The sequence below is a fragment of the Anser cygnoides genome, chromosome Z, assembly GCF_040182565.1.
Source record: "Anser cygnoides isolate HZ-2024a breed goose chromosome Z, Taihu_goose_T2T_genome, whole genome shotgun sequence".
NCBI classification, from domain to species: Eukaryota; Metazoa; Chordata; class Aves; order Anseriformes; family Anatidae; genus Anser; species Anser cygnoides.
Window position 1 is genome coordinate 33,191,874 of NC_089912.1, and position 23,472 is coordinate 33,215,345.

The window sequence follows — 23,472 nt, forward strand, 5'->3', positions numbered from 1 at the left end:
TGAATTTGGTTGGATGTTGGAAAGTTATTAATAATGTACTTCAGTTTTGCTTCTGAGCTTCAAGTCCAAAGGAAAGAAAAAATCAAGCTTCAGCACTGCAACAACAGAATGTGCTCTGTCTTGCTCAGGGAAACCTTTGCAATCATTCGGCCCCGTTACTACCATTAATCAGGCTGTTGAGCAACAGCACTTCAAAATAGTTAAAGAACTTTCTCAATCTTTGAGAAACATGGTTTGAAAAGCAGATACTGAGTGAATACGTCTTGCCCAAATTCACGTAACAAAAGTTTTGGGTACAGATCACGTCTCTTGCTTCCTAAGTACTACGCTGTGCTGCTGTTTACACCAGGAAGCTCCCAAAAGACCTTGCCTTGGTAGTCTGAAGAGCTCATCCTTCTGTTTGGCGTCACTCTGGACTGGCAATATACTAACCCTTCCTTCCCTTCAGTACTGGCAGAGCTTGCCAGCTGAAAATACACCTTGGAGTACTTGTGGCAGCATTAGTGCCTCCTATTTCACACAGAGGTCAGGAGCACTACTAGTAGACGCAGCAAAGAGCAGTGCCACTTGCTGCTTGAGGAACAGGGTCCTGAGTACTTCAGGGCCCCAGACCAGTGCAGTTTAATGGAAGAAAAAGTGTGTACTGCTGAAGGAGGCTTGTGCATTACTTATATGGACACCCTGGTACCACTCTTTTGACTTTCTTCAAGTAGCACTACCATACAACTTGAAAAGGAAGTAAATGAACTGCATGGCTAAAGATAATTGTGGGCTTAAAGAACTGTTTTGTCTTGAGTTCTGTTCTCTGGCTTTACAGCACTACAGTTATTGCTTTCCCTGCCTGCTGGGCAGTAGATAAGCGTGTGAGTAGAGCAGGAAAGAGCACAGGTGAGCAGAGAGATCTGATGGACATTGATTATGTCACAGATCTGTGGCATTATTGTAAGGACAACTGTTGGGACAACGTGCTTCCATCTTGACTCAAGTGATTTTTTTTTTCACTTTTTATTTTTTTTAACATTCTGAAGTGCCATTTTGTTGGGTAGATGACAGCTGGTTCTTTCCTAAGGCTCAGATATGGTCCAACTAGGTTCTAGCAGCACTTGCTAAAATATGTAGAGAACTGCACAGAAAGGCCTCCTGAGATGGAACAGGTTATGGCTGTAGTCTGCCTGGCTGTAGTCATGCAAGCCTTCCACCAGCATCGACAGAAAATGCACCTAACTCAGAAGTAGTATTAACTCCAGAAAGTTACCTTTTTAGAAGAACAGTAAGGCTAAGAAACGAACAGGAAAGGATCTGTACTAAAAATCCCTTAAAATGCAGTCTTCTATTGCACCACCCTTAAAATTAAAACTAAATAGGGGATGAACCTTGAGCTGTTTATAGAGATGTATGTCACATATCAGCTTCAATCTCCCTCATGTATACCTCAGTGTGGACAGGTCAGCATAAAAATGCCTGAGCAAGATCTTCAGCTGAGCTATGTTCCACAAGCTTTTCAGAGCTATACCAATTTTTCATCAGCCAAGAATCTCATTAGAAGCATCATCAATATTAAGTTCTAACAAGCTGGGTTAATTATTACAACTCGGTTAATACATAAAAATGTGCAACACTTTTGTATTCTGGAGCATTTTCATTTATCTCAAAAGGATTTTTCCATAACTTTGCATGTTTCTTGTTTACAAAGTCTGATTCAAGCCCAAAACCTATAATCTGAAATAAAAATTCATCTCTTAAACAAGACATAACCACTACTTGATAATACACAGCAACACTAAAAAAACAGGACTGCAAGTAAAGAATGTTGCAGTCTGTTGAAGGAGCAAAGAAATTTAGCAACAGGAGGTAGAAAATGTTGTTTGATTTTAGCCAGGATCCTGACATTGACAGTCACTTATTTTATGACCAAAAATACTTAAATAGAACAGCATGTGTTCCCTGTGAAAATGGCAGCCTACAAAAATTGAATTTTTATGGTTTTCAAAGAAATTGGTCAGGCAGTGTTCTTGCCTGGATAAAAATGAACTTTGATTCAACATCAACAATATTTCAAAGCCATCATCTTTTATTGCATCCTGACTACATTTAAAACTATGTCACATCCTACTGTGTTGTAGAAGGAGGACTCCAGTTCCTTGGCAGCTGTTTATTTAGCTCACAGGGATGCTGTAAAATTCGGGAATAAATAAATGTTTGTAACGATGAAAAAAAAAAAAAAGATGAAATGTATTATTACTAGAGAAGGCTCCAAAGCTCAATATTAACTTTGGAGATATGGTAGGTCGGATCAAAATTATGTACTCCAGCCTCAGTACCAAGTCAGATACAGAGGTGGACAGGGCTTTTTCCAGCTGTGGCCATTTCCTAATAGCCACTCTCATGAGAGCACAAACAAAAGGAAATCCCCTGGGAACAGCTGCACTCTTCACCAGAGGACAGTGGTACAAGTTTTCTAGGAGACTGTTTTCACATCGAGATTGGTGCTAGCAGCCTGTGACTCTCCCCTCTCATCCAATCTCAGCCTGTACCTTAGATAAACCAAATGTGATCTTCCACAAATCAGGCAATTTATTGAGATTCTGAGATTAGAAGTCATTGAGAACAAACCCAGAAATTGTGTCAGAATGAGGAATAGAGAAAATAAATGCAAATTGAAGTTAACACTGAGAATATGTTTTCAGCAACATAATGCTGGTATTAGCAAGCTCTGCTGATAAGGTTGCATAAAAAAAAGAGTGAGATAATAGGACAGTGTGAAAGGTGTAACTGTTCATTTAATGCTTGGTTTTACTTGGTGATTCAGAACAAAAGTCGGTGTTGACAGACCAGACTGAAGAGAGTTTTAGGAGACTAAAGGAAGAACTCTCCCACAGCGTCCTGTTTTGGCAGCTGATATTATTCATGCTGCAACAAGCACAATAAGCAATTCTTGTTTTCTTTATCTTTGTGTCTTTCTCTAGACAAATTAACATCAAGATAAAGCCAGTGCCTCTAAGGTGCAGTGATTTTCTAAAATTTGTTGTAGTAGCTGTGTTGCATATTTTAACTATGGGCACTGTTGGTTGCCCTGCAAGTGGTCAAATTGTTTGGTGGCATCATCAGGTAAGGTGGTCTTAAAGTAACCAAACTGTCAGCACTGCTCTTCACCAATACAGACCAATGGTGACATCCTCGTGATTCCCCTTACATTTTTTAACATGGTACACACAGTTCTTTATCATGGGAATCCTAGATGTCTTTCTCAAGCTCTCATCACTTACAGTGCAAACACTAAAGCAAGGCCAGATGTAACGTGATGCTGAATGGATGTTCTGAACTCCGCTTTCAAAGGGACTTCAGTCTTTCCCTCCTATATCCACATGCATGCATATTCTACCTAGAGTGCAAGCTAGAATCAATGTAAACCTCCCACTTCAAAAGCAGAAGGGAAGTTCAGCTACAAACACACAGGCACTGAAGCCCAGTTCTGCAGAATCACAAGACAGTGATGCACATTATGCTGCTTCTGTTTACCCATCCCAGCCTCTAAGTACAGTCATGTAATAACAATGCTGTTACCAACAAAAAATCTCTGAAAGTTCACGGACACCCCCACGGGAAGCAAGGATGATTTTCCTGGTAAAAGATTTAATAGTGCAGTAGACCTTGGTGCCTAAACCTCTAACAGAATTATTTTATTACTTTAATCTTACTTTCAGCTTCAAAATAGCAAGGAAAGCACAAGCAGACTCCAATGGAAGTGGTAAGTGTACAAGTGTGTAGTTTAGCAAATACTGTGCCATGTCACTAAAAGTGTTATAGCTAACTGCACAACACATAATTTGGGCTGAATGCCACCATAAGAAGTCTTCTCAATATTGGTACCCCTCTTGACTGTCAGTCTACCTGCTGGAGTTTATGACAAAAGCATAATGAACCCTCCGGATTCACACAGAGACGCTGCTCACTACCTGTAGTAAGGGGCTTGAACTTCCAAGAACGTACTGGAAATGTTTTCTACCTGTGCCTGCTCAGAGACTCAGTGCTTTCAAGAAAATTAGGCAAATGTGGGAAAACTGTGCATACCCGAGTCTCCTGTCTGACTGACACAGCTCACAACAAAGTAAATCCCTTTCTGCAATCTGACTGCCCAGTGTGGCAGCTTCTTCCACATGCTCCATCCTGACAGACCGTATCTGACCAAAGCAGAATTACGGCTGTTCACACACAGTCCTGGGTTCCCCTTCTTGGCTGGATGCTTTGGGCTGGGAGGGGACAGCAGCCTGGAGACCTCCAAGAACCCCACGCGGAGTTCTGCTGAACGTTAACGCAACAAAATACATGAATCACGCTCAGCAACTGGCCTTCCTAGATGACCCCAAGAGTAAAGATCTCACCCCTGTTACCACAGAGTGGTGGTTTTGGCGCCATTTTTCCCAGACTGAAGGAAAGGCAAGGCCTTGTGCGTCTCTATGGAGCACAGTATCAGAGGACCCAGACGTGTATTTACTTGCTACCATGAGATGCCAGGAATGCCACCCTGCAACCACTGGTGTATGCAGGTGTTTCCGGGGATGAAGGCCACCTGGACATATGGTTTGTTAGTCCTCGTTCTAGCCTGGCTGGTTTTTGCTAGGATCCTTCCCAAGGTAAGTCAGGGAGGAAACCAGCTTAATTAGGGAGATGTAGGCAGGTATAAGAACCGATTCAAATGTTTAGCTTGAGGGTGTGGGGCCATTTTTATTAGGGAGAAGACACCGAGGAGGGAGCTATCTATCACCTCAAAGTCATCTAGTAGATAATGCAGAACATCCTGTTTCCCTGAGCACCCTAATAATCATCCAGCAGGTCACATACCGCCACAAAGCCTCTCCCAAGGCCACTGTTCAGCCCTAGCCCTCCACCATTCTTGAAATAAAAAAGTAGCCCTACTATCTCTGACTGGACAGGATGCAAACTCCTTCAGCCCCAACACCTGTCTGTGCAGGACCTAGAGCCACCAAGGTGCAACACTGGCAGAGGATGCCATCCAGCTGATGTTTCTCCTACACCATGGGTAATACTAATCTAGCAAACAAGCAGGAAAGGGAGGGCATGTATAGAACAACAGCCTGAGATATGATGCAACTTCTTAGGCGATGTTTGTTTCCCTCTGCCTATTTCATTGCTCCCTTTTTGTTTAGTTGGGTTGGTTTCAAGGAAAATAAAAACATGCCCTTTGGGATCACTGAAAACTAAGAGCAATGAAGTAAATACCAGCTAGACTGGCTTACATGTGCAACTGTTAGCAACAACAGAGAAGGTGGCTTTAGTTTTACTTGTTGATTTTTATTACCCCATGGCACTGCAAAGCAAAACATTTGGGATCCTTTTAGAGAGAAGAAGGAAACAAAGAACGGATGCCTCAGAGCAAAAAGGAAGGTGTACCTCCACCTTCCAAAACAGAAGAAAAGCTTATTTCTTGTAAACACTTTATCCTCAGCACTGAGGCCAGTTGCAAAGCCAACACCTATAACCAATGAGCCAAGCCTATGGTAGGGAGCAGTCCCAGCAGCCATGTCTTGCTCTTGGAAGTGCTGTCACCAAGGTCTTTGACTCTGTTCTGATTTGTACTCTGCCTTATCATATGAATGTTGAAGACCTTGGTGACATCACTGGACAGAGATGTAACAAGTGCTGGGAAGGAGAGGGCACCTGGCACCTGCCTGCAAAATCGATTGGGTTGCAGTATGTGTGTGCATGCACGTAGATTTCACTGCTCAGGGCTTGCTGGAAGCTGCCATAAACAGCAGCTCCCATACAGTATGACAGCCACTGGTGTTGATCTCCCCCTCTCCACCAGCCAGAGCTTCATCCTGGCTAGAATGGAAAGAATGTGGGCTGCTCCCTAACGGCCACATCCTCCCATTCAGCTGGACAGCAGTTCTGGAGCTAGAAGCAGCAGAGAACAGGAGACACTTCTCTAGCTCCTGGAAAACCATCCCTGTTCTTCATAAGACATGATCCCTCAGAAGTGATGGAGGCACAAAGCCTGTTGTCATGAGTTTAAAGTACTCCCTGAGCAAAATCTCAGGGTCCTGCCTTGTGTCTTTAACCAAGACTCCTGACTTAGTGGCACCTGCGTAAGTACCCTGACATCTCAGGCACGCATCCCTTCCCCAAGGTTCAGAATGTGCTTAATTTCAGATCAGATAACACCAGCAATCCCACCTTGGACATTAGTTTGTCAAGGCTCTTTTTAAAAACAAGTTTGAAGTCAGAGGACTTTGGCAAATGATCTCTTAACTGATTCAAACATCTGGAGTCAAACACAGACATGCATACTCTGCATAATATTAGAACAAACCATACCGTAGCTCTAGCTTTTACACTAGTAACAGAAGGTCATCCTGAAGCCTGTTTTAAAGCCATCAGACAGCAGTGGGAAGTGTGTATGGAAGAGGGACATCACACCAACTGGAGAGAGGAAGAAGGAGCTGCAGAGACCCCAGCTGAGTCCATAATACAAAGTAAGGAGCATACAGTTACTCCCAGTGGGGAAATGTCAGCTGCAAAACTGTATTTGTCTGCATCACTGATTGAAGAGGCGTCAGATCCAGGCCAGAACTGGAATGGATGAGGTATTACTTTTTTTTTTAATTATTAACTCATCAGGTAATTAGCCCTCCTGCTAATTGCGGGAAATGCCTGTACTAAGGCAGGCAAAGGAGCTTTCTTCCTGTAGACCACAGGGGCTGTATTTACTCAGAACATCCTTTCAGTTTGGGAGGCTCTCACATCTGACCTCTCTCTCTTACGGTCTGCTTAGGTTCCCAGAGTCACTGAAATAACCCAGAGACAGAGGGATTTAAGCTACTCCTCACACCTCTGTCAACAGCAGCTGAAGGGTTCATCTGTAGTTCCCTTCATTGTACAGGAATCTAAGCATTGCTAAGGATAAATACGTAAATACTTGTAAGATTAGAGGATGCAGTTTTATGCATGCTGTCAAAGAATGAATCAGGCAGCCAAAGAGTGGGCAGCAGGGACCCCCAAGTTGGTGGCTTTGTAAATTAGCATATCATAGGAAGGACAAACAAGCACAAGCTTTGTTCCCTACAAGCCATATCAACAATGGACAGTCTGTCATTCTAATGACATGGAGGCTTGATTATTTTTTTTCACTACACATTTGAAATACTTTATTACAGAAATACAATCTTTGATGACTTGTCTGATGCTTATTCTTTGCAATCAGCCCAGTAGTCTTTGTAGTGTAGAGAAACACGAGACTTCTGACTAGACTCGCACAATACTCCCTATGCAAAATGTTTCTTGGAATCACTCCTCCCCCTCAAACCTTCCCAACAATGATGCTTCAGCTTATGGCTTCAGTCATATTCTTGTAAATGTTCACATTTGATGCTCTCTTTATGTTTCAATACAAAACACAAGTATCTACTCTCTTTGGTACAGTTAACTTGCCGATAGTACTGCAGAAATTAGATGTAAAACCTGGTGACAACTTATGCTGTTCCCACAGGAAAGGCTTGTTCCCACAACACTGAGTTAAAACAAGGTGTTTAATGAGTTCCCTTCAATGTGTTTTTAATCTCTCCTTGAGGAATATAGTCATCTTAGCTCATTTTGGCTGTGTTCATTATCTGTCCATCTCTGCACAAAGGGTTCACCATATACCCACTCCCCCTTAGCTATTGCAGATTTCAGTAAAAGGATGGTGGTGCCACTTACCAGCTGTCAAGAGTAAAAAGAAGGGAGCCTGGCAATATGGGTGGACATTGAGCCTAGGAATGAAGGGTGTCCCCTATACATAAGGATACATGTCAACTAACGTAAGAAGAAGGGCAGCAGGCTGCACTAACACCTGCAGATCTGATCACATTGGGATTCTGGACAGCCCTTAAGGGGAGAGAGGAAGGTTATATTTATCCAAGACAAACCCCTTTGCATCTACCAACCCGCCAGTAACAACATAGATTATTTCAAAGAGACCTGCAGTGTACTGAGCAACACAAGAAAGAATATTAAAATGTTACCTCTGCCTTAGAAGTATGCTCAGGCCACATCAGACTTGTGAAACTATTCACATCCCACCAGGTCAGGTATTATTCTTCCTGGAGCCTACCTGAACCATACTCGTATGAAAAGAGCTGGGAACACTACAACTGTGAAACCAGGGACAACTTTCACAAAACACTAAAATACTGTCAAGTGCTTGTAGGTGAAGGCACTCAACAGCTGCATTCCCAGCTCTGCAAATATTTCTTCCTAAACTGTTACTTTCCAATAATATCCAACTATTGTTTCCAATAGAAGCATGCAGTACCAACAAAGCAGTCAAGAGAAATAATCTTTCAGAGAAGTGTACCCCAAAAAACTCTAACAAGCTGCCATGTCAGAGAGGCTTGGCAATATATCCCCCAAGACTGGACAAAGATGTTGCAAGTCCCAGCTCTGCAGCGAGCTTCCTATGTGATCTCACACTAGTTAGTTATTCATTTCCATGGAACAAGAAGCCATGCCAGGCATTCCCACATCAGCTAAAAATGGCAGGATCCTCAGTTGTTGGTGTTTTTGTTTGTTTGTTTGTTTTCCACTAACAGGGCAGTAAGAGCCCGTAAGACAAAACATTTTCTTCTGGAGCTTGTCACTGAAAATCCTACTGGACAATAGCAGAGAATACAGTACCCTACACCAAACAGTCACAGGGAAACTAAAAACCAAGAAGGGAAATGAAGACTTCATTGTCATCAATAATCAGCTCTGAGTTTGTAAACTCGAGGCCAACATCAGCTTTTCCTTATCTGTTTTCCTTCAGCTCACTTCCTTTTGCAGCTTGTAGGGTAGAGAGGTAAATTCAAGCTGTAATGGGTTCATTGCTTCATTGGCAAAATAACTAGTGTTTTCCAAACACACACTACCTAAACTCCTTTGAGAAAGTCAGCATTTTAAATCACTTCAGTGGGCTGAGGATTGTAATTTCACATCCAAAACAGCTGCTATTCTTGGCATTCAGACCTCCCCTTTCTCTTCCACAGAAGAATCTGAAGAGCACACAAAGCTTTGACATGAAGAGGCTTAAGTTACTTCTGTAGGACTGGAAAAGGTCTGATGAGCAGCAAGTGGTAACCATGCAGCTTCCTTTTATCATATATGTCAGAAGTTCACACATGCAGAATTAACCAAATGTAGGTGGCTCTTTCCGCCATGCCATTACCTGACCCAGAGGAGTTTCCCAACTTCCGCAGTTTTCCCAAGACCTTCTGGACATCCTTTATGCTCGTGTCCTGTTGGCTGTACAAGAGTAACCTCTTGGCATCTGAGAACAGGCGGGAAACACTGGTGGAAGAGACGGGAAAAACAAACAAAAAAGCAGTCATCAGCTCTGTGAGCCAGCATCAACAGACACAGTTTTACATCCCAATTTCAAACTTCGGTCCTTCCAGTTATCCCACTGCCCTCTTCCGTACAATGAGCCCTTTCTTTGGTGGCCACCCTCGGGACAATTAAGGAGCCTAATAAAAGTTGTCTGCTAAAGCAGGGTCAAACAAAGTTACACTGGTAGCCTCCAAGCGTTTCAAAGCAGTTCAGACTTGGATGGAGAGGGCCTCCTGCTGCTTGTAAACTGCTCCCTCTTAGAACTCAATAATTTAAGTGTGCCCTTGCTCCTTTTCAAATGCTTTTCCAGGTTGCAGACACCTTTTATTCTGCTTTAAGCCTAGCTAGCCTGACAGTACAAATGCAGCAAGCAAGGTAGGGTACAAGGATGCTGGCCACAAATGGAGCTTCCTGCAACACATTAGCCAGTAATAACTGACAAGGAGAATCACCCAGACCCTGCTCTTAAGCTGCTCTTAGTCTCTCACTCTACTTTGTCCATCTTGGAGGTACATTAGCCAGGTAATGGGGGTTCCCTGGGGAACAGAGTTTACACCTCACCTTTTTATGGGCTGAATCCTGAGCACTCAGTGAGAGAACAGACCCAGCCCTTGCCCAAGCAAAGCTCTATTCAACGAGAGCTTCAACTGCTTGGACGCAGGGATACACCACAGGCCCTCTGAACTGGGAGCTGGAGAGCTTGGTCCTTGAGGTGGCAGCAGAATTAACTGGTGACTTCAAAATATCCCTTTTCCATATGTTCCCCCAAGAACAGAGATTAGGAAAAAGCAGTCAGACTAGACTCACATGGAGGCATTGAAGTTTCCAACAATACCAGGGGATTCCCCAGGAGTTGGGTAGCGGAAACAAGGGTTGTTGGCGTTGCAAATGATCCCCTGTATCCAAGGCAAGGTTCCAGCTGAAGGCATAGCTTTGTTTGGGAAGTGACCTAAAACCGAAACACAAGAGTTAGGAGACAGACACAAGACAAGCCAGATGTAATGCCATGTAGCAGTAGAGGGCAATGGCAATCCTGTCCTGGTTATTGCCTCAAATTGTTTACAACAGAGCAGAAAGGCCAACACCAAGAGGGTTGAGTAGATGTTAACTTGTCCATGCAGCTCTGGCCTCCTCCACTTAAAAACTACACCTTGTTAAGCCTGTAAAAGCTTGCACTATTGTTTTTGGCCATGCTGAAGGGGACATACTACTTGAGGAACACGCAAAAATAGGCAGCTCCAAAGCCTGGCAATATTGACCACACGCACACATATTACTTTCTAGCCAGCCAGGTTGCTCTGGATTAACATGGTTGTCCAACACAAGGGACTGTCCACAGCGACAGCCCAGGTCAGCATCTTGGTTCTGGAGACCCTTAATACTCAGACCTTTCGGTTTTCGAAATCCCACTTACAAGCACTGTAAGCTCCAAGCAAAAGGTCAGCACGTGTGGGGTGCCTACACTGGTTTACCTAAGATAAATGTGTCATTGTTCTCCCATAATAGCTGATTTCCAGACAATTTTAAGATTTCGGAATTCCTGAAACACTAAGACATCTGTCTGCCAATTTCAGGTCTTTCCAATAAAATTCAGCTCTTTCACTTAAAGAGCTACTTAAGGCATACCTTAACATTAGCATCCTATTTATGTTATGAATTCTGGTTGAGTGTTAAAGCAGAAAAAAACTGCCCATGGTGGAGCTCCACCAGTATGCCACCCGGGTACTTGAGAATCCCTCAGCCTTCAAAGAAAGGCTTCCCTCATACAATCCCGTAACTGAGAAGGCTTGTCACTCTGCTTTCTGCACATGAATTCACTTCCTTACCCCAACCCTAGGGAGGTAACCAACCCTCCCTTGCATAAGGTTTTGACAATGAGACCCACAATATGCCTTGCACTGCTCTCCAAATCTCACGTCTTGGTGCCTGCCTCATCTGGCCTGGCTACCTCCACAGCCACAACAGGGGTACCAAGCCCCCAGAAGTCAAAACTGCTCAGATCCAACAAGTCCAGTTGGTACAGGTGGTGGAAAGAAGACAGGGTGCTTACCAGTCCTCCCTGCAGAAAGCCAAGGACTCTGTCCAGGAGAAAGGTGAGGGAAGCAAAGGTTCATTGTTTCCAGTACCCAGGGGACTACTTGTTCCTAGTGTTCTTTTTAAAATAGAAAAGCTATTTACCTGAGCTCTCTGGCTTTTGTTTCATTTCTGGTTTTTGTTCTTCTTGGCAGAGGGGTATGGGGAGGATAAAAGAAGAAAAGCGCTAAGATGTTCAGATTATTTTCCTAAAATTTCTAAAAGAAACACCTTCTCCTCCATGCCTTTTATTTTACATGGATAAAAAGTAAAATAAAAAAATAAAGAGCAGTATGAAAACAGAAAGAGTGCACAGGAATTCACAGTAATTTTCTACATACAGTGAAGCATGTAATGGCAGCTTCTCAAAGAGTAAAGTGGAATCATCCAGTTTTAAGACAGCAGAGTTACTCAGAAAACACAATATATCAGCACTCCCTTTTCAATGGTATTGCTGCAAACATCTAGCTTTTCAACAGATTTTTTTTTCTGTTGGGCCTTTTTCTTACAAATGAAGCCCATTTTGAATACCTCAGAAGACCACAGGAATGGAAAAAAAAAAGTCAAGCTCTACAAGACAAAGTCAGCAATTTTGCTCAATGCTTCTTCTGGATAAAGATATTTAATTACATTAAAATAAAATGCTGATGATATGAAAGAAATACCAGAGAGCTCTCATAGTCTGAGATGCCTTCTCTGGCTGATCTGGTGAAAGCCATGCAGCTATCATTGAAGAGTTAGCAAAATTTTCCCGTGTTTTCAGAAAAAGGTTCCCCACACCAGACCAAGCTGCTGGAAATAAAAGTCCTGTCTGGAAAAAGTCTGATCACACAAACAGTCCAATCCTGGTTCTTCTCCTTTGCCTCAAACAGAAAAAGAGCTGAAAATCTTATTTGTTAATTAAAAACATTATGCCATCAAAATAACGAGGGTATTTGGAGGTTGCAAAGCATCTGCACGCAGCTCTGTTACTGCTATCGTCAGGCATTACCTGCGAGTCATTTCATAACAGCAGACAGTGCTGCCATTACAGATAACAATCCTGTTTCCCTAAGGCATCCACAGGTTGCCACAGAGTTCACCACGAACTCAAGGTTTCCTTCCAGTATCTCTGCTCACAGTTCAGCAAAAAATGTTCCACTACAGAACGCACCAGTATTTGTCAGCATACGAGTGAACAGGCAGTGAAACCAATCCAGACTTCAATTAAAGGACTTAGCTTTCATTTTGCTGAAAGCTTCTCAAAACAGGAGAGGAATTAACCATAGTGTGAATTTAAAATTTACCAGATGCTCTACACGCTGTGAATCCTGATGCCAAGAGTGGGAGAAGGCAGACAAAACAACATTAGTCAACAAAAATGGGGAGGAAAAAGGGCTGCAGGTGAAAGACTGAATTAAAATTCTGCTTCTGACACCAGGGTGCCAGACCAAAGGACACACAAGGAGGCTAATGAATAACAAAACCAATATGAGCAGCTATGCAAAAGCAGCTCTTTCTGGGTTTGAGTCTATACACAGCACTGCTACAGCTGGGAAGAATTACCATTGAGGCTGCTGCAGTTATTTATACCAGCTGAGTAGACTGCCTATTGCTTCTCTTGCTTCTCTCTAGTTCCATGTCCATATTGCAGGTATTTCTCCTAATGCCACTGTAATACTTGGTTAGGAAATGCAACTCAAATGTCATGCAGCAAAGTACGAGATGGCATTTAGAGAAGCTTCAATTATCCTGCCAGCCACAGTAGAAAGTGACTTAGGCAGTGCATGAGAGCAGCAGTGTCCGATGCATATAGGGAAACTGCAGACATTAGCACTTCAACCTTGAAAGGCTCCTTGCTAGCTTGAAAGCCTAGCAAGCAGCATAAAATGCCCCAGCCGCTGCAAAGAACCACAGGGTAAGTGCTGTAAGAGCTAGTTCTTCACCTATTTTAAGAACAAAATACTTCAGTTTGCCCTCCAGAAACATGTTGTGCTGACCCTTAACCCTTACCTTGTAGTAATCAGGCAAAGGAAAGATAAACAAAGAGCTCTTCCATCGTCAGCTGATTGCAGCATGAGGTCGCCACCAATCATGGTAAGATGAAGCATAATGCTAATAAACAAGATATGCTTCCTAAATCAAACGGCAACCAACACAGAGGCCTAATGACAGCCATCCGCAGGGCAAGAATAAGCTTCCTCTGAAGGAAAAGCTGACGTGTGCCCATTTATGATGTGAAGAGAAAAATACAACAGTTTTCTTCGCAAGTGTATGGCTGCCGAACCTACTGAATACGGAGCTGATGGTGTGCAGTTAGAAGGAATGGAATTGCACCTCTGTTGTTTTATGTAATACATTAGCCCACATTACTGCCTGAAAATGAGATTGCTTTCCTACAGATCTGAACACTGCTTTCTTTCTATGCTAAGTCACATACGGATCAAGGATGAGAAATAAGGCTTAGGTTCTGTGTGGGTTTTACAGACTTGTCACGCTCCCACAGCATATTCTCAGCTAACAGAACTGCAGAAACTAAGGAACATCAAGAAAAGCAGGAGCAATGTACGGTAATGAAGCAACATTAACGTGTCAGAACCGGCTGCAGACCCCAAGATGGAAGGAAAGCAGCCACTAAAGCTTCCCTGAAGATTACTGAGAGGTATGCAACCACTACCCCTGTTCTTTGTCTCTCGCCAGTTGGCATTGCTGCCTCCTAGCTATGGAACAACCGCTCTGGGTGCAGCTGCTGCATTCGGTACTTACATTCATGCTGTTCGTAGGGCGGATATGAAAGTCTTACAGAGATCAGGATGAAGAAGATAAACAGAGGCCAAGCAACTTCGATCAGCAGCTGGAACTGGAAACAATAAAGACAAAGTATTAAGACGTCATACGCAAAATACAGGAGAGAACAGAGTTTCCAGTACAATCCACTTGTAAGTCAGGACAGCTTTCCAAGCACAGTCTCGTGTCCTTTTGGTTATGCATTCCAGGACCAAAAAGTTTGTTCCTTCTACTTCAGAAGACACTCTGTGAAGAATTAGTCTTTTCTTGTTGATTTGTGACAGTTACAGGCCTAAACTGGATGTGCTTAAGAAGGGTTATTTTTGGCTTTTTTATAGCTCTTTTCGTCTCTTGCCTGCAAGAAACTGCCCAATTAATCTTCCCAGCAATTAGCTGAATTTTTGGCCTCATATTTTAGAGTTAGTGGGAAGTACTTACATCTCATCCTCACAATAAACCACTCAGCTTCTACCCTAACATCAGGGATGAAAATTGTGCCAGTGCATAGCTGTGCCAAATCTTTCAGTTTCTCTGTTAGAGACGCATATTGTTATCACGAGAGCAAAGCTACTAAGCTTATACCTAGTTACTATTTTGTTCTGGTGTATTTACGTTCCCAAAGGCAGGCAAACACTGGTCTGGGGTACTTACATATACACTGTGAGTGTCAGGTAAAGATAAAAGAACTCAGTTATTTAGAGGAATGAGGTGAGGAAAGAAGAAAAGGGTACAATTAAATGCAAAGCATTTTTTAAGGAATTGAAGCACAGCAAAATTCACTGGTATGTGCTACATCCCCCACAGAGGCACATAGAGAAAGCAACACTTCAACACAGAGCTCCTGGAACACAAGCAAAAGAGTTCCAGGCTTGAGCTTCACCAGCTATTCCCTCCTCTCCCCTTCCAGAAAGGCTGCCTAAACATGCATCTCGGGTAAACCACGAGACAAGGAAAACTGAAAGCTTTTTATACTGCTACTTCTATGCTTTGGGGAATGGAAACGAGAGTACTTTCTTGGTCAAGAGAAATCTTTTCTCCTTTGCAGGAATAAAACATCTTATTAGAAAAGATATCTACGTCACTCTTACAGGCCAGACGGAATAAGACCTGCAATCCAGTGGAGGAGATATTCCCCACACAAATGTGTTTTCCTGTATTACACCATTAACAGCTAAAATTAGGCTCTTGACATTCAACACAGAGCACTCCAATCAAACTTGGAGGTGAGATTTCTTCACTACTGTACCTTGAAAAAAATATCACGCTGTAAAATCAGTATGTTAAAACAAATGCCATGATCCAGCAGAGGAACCATCTAGGATGCCTCTTCACAGATACCACTAATGGCTGACATCCATCCACATGGTAACTGTACCCAGAAGTGAAAACGGAGCATCAGAGTCTCCCAGGCATTTCTGGTAATGATGCCCGGCTCTGCAGGATGAGTTTTGAATACTGTTTCCCACCCGTTATTCACATGCACATATTATATAGCCATCGGATAAGGAAATGCACTGAAACTACGCTAACAAAGGTGCCACAAAAATGCCTTAGTAGTCTAATTGCACAATCCAGAAGGTAACCACATGCAGGCTGCATGCAAGGTGCTGTATGCTTCTGCATATGTATGTGCACGCATGTTTCTGGCTTTCCAGATTCACAACCCAGGGAAGGACAAAGAGAAAAGAGGAAGGCCATTTGGACCGACTGAACTGTATGTTAGCAGCTGAAGGCTGCTACATCACAGCTGCAAATGAAATGCTACTCCATGAGATGCGGCTGGCAATTGAGGCTTGCCTGGGGTCAAACAATGCATCTGCAGATTTTCAGTAGAGAGTTTGGACTCCCTGGGCAGCCTCTTATGCTATTCGACAAAAAACAAATTATTTTCCTTTTGCTCCTAGAGTTCAATAGGTTCCTTCCCATGCTGCTTCCTGACCTTCACATGACAGCAATTATACCAGAGCTTTTCATCTGCTGGGGCTTTTGCAGAAGAGGACACACGCATACTGAAAGGGATGTGCCTCTCCCAGGTTCCTGCTAAGAAGACACTGAAGAACCAAGTCTCCTCTCCCACTGTTTCATGCTGCAGCGACCAGACCAGCCTGGTGAACAGTAAAACGAAACTCCAAGCTCCCGACCCCGGCTGCCACCCCTGCCCCATCTGGAACTGAGGAAGGAACATCCCGTTTGCACACAGAAGGTGAGTTCAGAGGCAGCACAAACTGTTCATAGTTTTACTAGGCTAGTTCCCAAAGCATGCCCAATTTATACCAGTTGGCTGACAATGCTGGCTACTATTAAATATTGAAATCAACACTGTGTCAACAGGAAATCTGTTGAGCAACAACTAACCAAACTACCACCCCATCTCACTGTCAACCACCCTCCCCATCTTCATGGTCCAGTTTCCATGGGGGGAGCTTCTAGTGCTGACCAGTCTCTCCATGCCAGTTTGAGACGACTCCTGATTTGCAAGACTGCAGGGAGAGATAGCGCTTTTACACAACAGTGACCCCTGAACATGATTTTTTTTTTCCCCCTGCTCTCCCCCTGCGCGCTCCTTCCCCCCACTCCAATGCTGTTGGAAGTTATCCAGTACAAAGTAACGCTTGAATTGCACACGTCAGGCTGAGCTTTGAACCCAGCTTTCGCAATGCAGCCCAAACTCACAGCACCAGAGGAGAGAGTTCAGTGGGAAGAAAAGGCTAGCCCACGCTTCTTGCAGGAAAAAAAATATTTCTGGGCTACATCTTCAGCAGGTACAAACGGTTGAGCACCACTGCCAGCAAACGTAGGTGAAGGACAGCAGTCTTCTAACAGTAGAGCAAACAGATGAATGACTGTGCAGACGTGACAGCACCATGGTGAGAAAAGAGGTTCTGCCATTTCCTTTCCATTTTTTCAAGTGGCCTTCCCCTCAATATCTGCAGTTAAAGCCTGAACTGAAACCATTAATGAGCAAAACCATGGAGATATATGCAGAATGTGTGAGGAAGGAATGACTGGGGATTTCACTGGGTATTGACTAATAATATTGGTATGGAATAGACTATAAAGCAGTAGTCTTTGGGCTACGCAATGGGAAATTGATACAGAAGCTGGTGAAAGGTACCAAGAAATAGCTGAACAGATCCAAGATTGCGACAAAATTACAAGCAGGAAAGTCTTTTTCCACCAACATGCAGACATCTTCTGCGTTTTTGTGGCATTGCCAAAAGACCTGTATGAACTTGTGCTGCCTGGCACTCTAGCCTACAGTTACTTGATAGGACATGCCATGCTAGACTCAGACATCTTCAAGTAACCTTCAGACCCAATGCATTAATTTCAGAAAGTCCAGCCAAAACAGCCATCATTCTCAGCATAAAACTCAGCTCCTCTGAAGTCTCCTCCTAGTTGAACCAGTTTAAGCATTGCTCCAGAGGATACAATCTCCTACAGTTCCCCCAGGCTCATAAAGCCATTCTGGGAGAGAACGGGAGTAAGATTTCTAGTAGCAAGGGAGGAAGAGACTATTTTCAGTTCTGAGAGCCTAGGTTACTTTGGTGGTAGTTGAGAACAGCCTGCTCTTTTAGGAGCTGCAGCTACTACTGAGACTACTTTCCCCAGCTCCATTGCAACATTTTTCTAAATTATGAGGCAGTTCAGAAGGTTAGGATGCTGACCCATACGTACTTCCAGAGAGCAGGCAATGTCATTCCTTAGGGCTGGCACAGCCCACAGCTTATCAGCTGGGCTGTCTTGTCATGGAAGATCAAGGCTCTTGGGTAAGTACAAAAACATGCAACTTGCACGGAAATTCCTGCCACCTTGATAGCACTGCAACCGTGGAGCTTACAGGAAAAGTCTAATCTGGCAGGAGTCCCCTTTGTCTGATTTTATTTAAGCACTGTAAGAATAGGATAAATTCAGCTCTGAATTCACTGGACACCAGTCCTATGACAAGACCCAGACATTTGAGCAAAGACCTCATAGACTGTTTCTGTCTCCCCTAGTGAAAATGATAGCTGTCTGTCTCTCCCGTGTGACTCTGAGTTTCTAAAACGACCCAGCCCCAGCCAGCTGGCAAACACCCTGACATTTGCAGGGTTCAGAAAGCTTATCAGAGAGACCACTTTCCACTCACCACCTCGGTAACTCGTGTTCCCTTTGCATACCCTACTCATACCTCCTCAAGGTCAGTCCTAATGGGACAGTTCCTCAGCACAGCCCTGTTCTACAGAACATGCCCCAGTCCAACACAGCTACCTCCAAAATTCCTGGAGGAGAAACAACATGCTTTCTGTGGCTTTTAGCTGTCTGCAGGAGTAACAGCATGCTGTGAGGTCTCATTGATGTTAAGACAAAAAGCCTTGAGAAGAATATGCTGAATTCACGCTCTTGTGCCCCTGTCGCCACAAAGAGAAACTCCTCTTGCATACAAGTAGATTTAGTAGCATGGTTTAGTGGTGGACTTTAGTGCTAGGTTAAAGGTTGGACTAGATGATTGTAGAGGTCTTTTCCAACCTGAATGACTCTATGATACTGTCTACCCAAGCAGGTATGATTCCACACTGCTAACAGATGGTGGGGCCAGCACTGAAACTGACCAGAACATGCCTTGGTAGAAAAGCATCAGTTGCCTGGATTCCTCTCCACAAGAATCTCAGAACACGTATCTTGTCAGCCACGTAAACTACAACACCTGTCGGAAAGGTACACAGAACATTTGTGTTTCTCTCCTTGATTACAGATTGAAAATGCCCGCTACTGCCTCTAACAGAGGTCCCAACATTGCTGGTGTTGGGAAGTGGCTGAATTTCTCTGCTGTTGCTGCAGCTTACAGAAGTCAAAAGCTTTTAGACCCCAGGGGATGTTTACGTCCCTCCCTGCTGCACGCAGCAGACATGCACCCTCTCTGTCTGGTCTGATGAGTGTTTCAGTCTCCATATTCTCCTGCTGGGATTCAGGACCTCCAAGCCCCCACAGTTGCGTGCACCCACACTTTTGGGATTTGAATCAGCCCTCTGCAAAGGAAGACCAGTTGTTCTTCCAGAATCCACTAAGATTTGAGACACATAGATACAGGAATTTTTCTCTGTGTTGCGTTACAAGTAAGCTAAAGGCTACAACTTAAGACCAAAAAACCCTTTGGCTAATACTTACAGTCTGTCTTCTCCTATAGGTGAAGTTCTTCCATAGCAGCAATCCCAGCTGCGTCCAAAAAGCCATCGCTCTTCAGCAACGCCTTGCTCCTCTTGTGCAGCAGCAGCAGTACACAGCAAGGAGGTTGTGGCTGGGCATTAACTAGAAAACAAGAGCTGAAAGGGAAAACCTGTGTTAATACAGGAAACACAACAAGACACAGAAAGGCAGAGACTGTGCCCTGCAAACCCACATAACCTTGCAGCACCCCGGTGCATTCCCTGTCTCTTCCTTCTTACCCCGTGCACTCCACCCGAGCCTCGTGGGCCCAAGTAAACTCAGATTTAGAATCACTGCCTATTACTTCAGAGCTCCAAGATACAGAAGAATGAAACACCTGCAAGAAAGCAATTTCCCTGCTTCCTTCCCCCTCCAAAAAAAATGAAAGCAAAAACAGCCCTGAAGGGGGAAGAAACCATAGGCTTTGAAAGCTGATTTAGAGACTCTCTGAATGAGGTTGAACCATACAATTCTGACAACTGTTGGTTTTTTTTTTTTCCCTTAAGCGTCTTTCCATAGTTATTTTTATAATGGTGAAAAATGTAACACCAAATCAGGAATCCCTTTGTTTGGAAGTCCAATCAGCACCACAGCTTGTAGGACAAAATGCTATGCAATTAACAGGCGAGGGAGAAACATTCATCTCCTTGAAATGAAGAGACTTAAGAATGACCCTACCACCATTTACATTTGGATAAAGTGAATGGAAAATCGCTGTTGAGTCAGTGTCAGGTCTTGCAGCCACCTGGCCTCCACATCTGTTGTGAATACTGTGCATTCATTATGCACCTTGTAAGACTATGAGAAAGTATAAAGGATTTAAAAAACACATTTGTTTCTTTGGTGGCTTTTAATAATTACATGATATAGGCTTGGGTACACAGAGACTTCCAGGAAGGCTCAGATGGAAAGGTGAGCTTATAGCTTATAGCAGATTGAATGTCATTAAACTTTTTTTTTTTTAAGAATTAATTTAGCATAGCTTAATTTACTTCTGAGTTTAAGCCACTTCAGAGTAAGAGCATTTTCATTCCAAATAAGTGTCCATGCAGGAATTTGGCTAAATCCACATCAAATTAACTCTGATTTATGTTCCTGAATACACTCTGTGGACAGACTTAGTGTTAACAGGACAACTAGCAACTGATCCAAACACACTACGAGATAACCATCCCCTCTAACATCTGTTAGAGTGGGAACACACATGCTTTTGATTCTAACATCCCACATACCAGTATCCGAGCCTTATGATTCAGAGTTGCATGCTTGATTGCAAACTGCATTGAAAACATTTTGAAAATCTTTAAATGTACTAGGAAGATAAGACTTCAAGGAATGCTCTGACTAGTCCTGTACTGGACCAAGACTGGATTAGAAATGGTAGTTCAGGATGTGAGCTTTGAGTTAATGAATATCTGCAGCCTTTAAGACTTGCCCACAACTAAATCCATTATTACAATGACTTGCAGATTAAAAAGTTGTTTTACAGTATAGGTCTGTGCTACAAAAAAGTTTCCCTATCATGGCTAATGAAACAAAGTCATGCTAGTGCTACAGACAATTACACTGTAGAATCACAACAGGACAACAGTGCTTCTTTATGCCAGTTTAGGGAAGCAAGAATGATAACAGACGCCTACAAAAACCTACAAATTGAACCTCATGTCAGTACCCAGGCAGATGAGTGTACAGCCAGCATGGGTTCGTTAACCACTGCTATAACTCACTGAAATGACCTGTGCCCACAGATGCTCCTCTTCACAGGTAGATGCCCAGTGGATCTGGCAGGACAGCCTTCCTCCCCCAGCACTGTGATTTCCTCTATTCAGAGCACCCAGACACTAACACGTTGCAGATGCGTGCACATCTGGCTGGTAGGTAGTGAATTCCCAGACATGCTCAGAGCGAGGCACTACAACACCTAATAGCACATACAAAGCATTAAAAAAATCCCACTGTACCATCCTATCTACACTCTGCAACAAACTACTTCCCAGTGTTTTCCAACAACTACAAAACCCCACAAGTGTAAGTGCCACAGGAAGGATCAAGAGAGCAGGAAGGATCCTGAGGAAAGCCAGAGAGACCTGTCATTCTGAATGGAAATGCACACAGTTCATGAAATCATAGAATGTCTTTAATAACCAGCATAAAGGTAGAGTAAAATTTGAAGCCATCCAGAGGATGTTTGAGTTAGTCACTGTATATCTGGTTTAGTCCATGCCAGTGAAAATCGAGATGTTGCTGCCTTGCAATTGCAGGCAGCCCCCAGGATTCAAAATACAGAACTACTGCTTAATAGAGGTTGGAGGGTTCACATTGCATTAGCACTCTGTAGTGAGATAAGGGCATATATGTGCTCACTTAACACACATCTCTGCTGATCAGCAGAAGCCTGTGCAACTAGACTCTGCTATGCCTGCTTGGATTGCAGCTCTCCAGAGTTTAGATAAACTTTATGGGGAACAGAGAAAATGCGAAGGCTTTCATATCAGGCTAGTTAGTCTGGATACAAGTTTCAAGTTAGGAAAAATATATTGGTTTGTTACAACTGTACTGGAAGATTGGAAAACTTGTTCCAGATGTTGACACTACTAGCTAAGTCTCCACATTAAGCCAAGGGGCAGGTCCTAACACTGGATACCTGTCAACTGCACAAAACCTGAAGCTGAAGTGTCCCCACTTGTACCTCTTCCAGCCATGTTGAGATGACAGCTTCAGAGACATATTTTTGCCCCAATATCTCTCACAGAGTGGGCAACCCAGGTTTTGTTGGTGACTAGAGCTGTCTCTGATTTTGATCCACAGAGGCTGACATATTTGGTTCACTGCTGATACAGGTTAACTAGGTCCACCTGAATTACTAATGCATCAAAATGCTCTGCAAGCTAAGAAACTCAGATGAAAATGGGTTACCTCTCTTTCAGATGTTCTAGCTGTCAGAAGGCAAGAACTATAAAGCAGCAACACAGAAAACTGTGACAGACCCAACACTCCCAGCTCAAGGAGCTGAAGTCCACCTGTATTTCCACTTCAGACTAGCCTGGGAAGTTCAACACAGCTGGGAAACCCAACTTGCCATTTAGTACTGCAGTGCCAAATGCACATACACCAGCCAGTTTCCCTTTTGTGTCGCACCTAAGGAAAACTTTGTGAGTCAACTGTATGCATCAGTGATCACTCCTGACACTTACCCAGAACCCTCTAAAAAAGCAACACCATTTCTGTCTAGAACAGCAGGGATTTAAGACTGCATTTTAAAAGGATAGGCCCAGTCTTGGCAATCTCTTGCTTCTGTAAACCTCTGCTCCGTGACAGCAGGAACAATTTCCCCAACTGTAACAAGCAGCACGACCTGGTTGTGTAGAGGTCTTTGCTGTAGACGTACACCTTGCACATTCAATCTTCTCATTGTGTGAACACTGCAAGTTTTCCAGCAGAGGTAGGTATCCATACACAGCAGTTTTAAGCCTAAGGGCAATAAATAGGCTTACTTCTCTTAATCACCCAGCAATCTGTTTTTGTCTAGCTCTGCTTCAGCATTTCTCCACCTCTTCACCAACACATGCAACACCACTGCATAGCTTAGACAACATGGAGCACACCAAGGGAGGCTCAAATTGCCTATAGCTTTGGGATACACCTGGCAGCTGTCTGGTACCTCAGGTGCAAACTCTATCCACCACCTTACTACAAATAAACAGATACCATCAGAAAGGGCTGTCTGATAACTGAAACAAGCAAATGGTGTTTGGAGTAATGTCCCAAATCCCACCATATGCCCTATGCAACACAGATAGAGCAATGAGCATTCAGATAACCATACAGCCAGGCAAAAGGATCAAAGGTTCACCCTACATTTAACCAGCAAATAAATTCTGGGTATCCAGTATACAGACCTCCTCGAATGCCTTACCAATGTGCCACTCAGACTTGCATACACTTAACATGCTACTTACTAAGCATTCCAAATTTTTGCAATTCATGACAAAAAAAACACACAGGAGGGATGAAGCAAAGGCATCTAGATATTCCCCCCATCTTTTGATAGTCTTCTGCATAGTCTCTTCCCCGAGAGAAGCT

At 43.5% G+C, this 23,472-nt stretch overlaps 1 protein-coding gene across 2 annotated transcripts in view; it reads right to left on the bottom strand.

Annotated features, from left to right (window-relative positions):
- The window catches only part of ABCA1 (ATP binding cassette subfamily A member 1), a 92,937-nt gene that overhangs the window by 58,041 nt on the left and 11,424 nt on the right, over window positions 1-23,472 (bottom strand). For both annotated transcript variants that reach the window (XM_048051479.2, XM_048051477.2), the window contains exons 2-5: window positions 19,351-19,505; window positions 14,182-14,275; window positions 10,171-10,312; window positions 9,203-9,324 (exon numbers count right to left, since the gene is read on the bottom strand). In XM_048051479.2, the coding sequence (XP_047907436.1) occupies window positions 9,203-9,324; window positions 10,171-10,312; window positions 14,182-14,275; window positions 19,351-19,416 (424 nt within the window). In that variant the 5' untranslated portion in view covers window positions 19,417-19,505. The remainder of the gene's footprint in view (window positions 1-9,202; window positions 9,325-10,170; window positions 10,313-14,181; window positions 14,276-19,350; window positions 19,506-23,472) is intronic.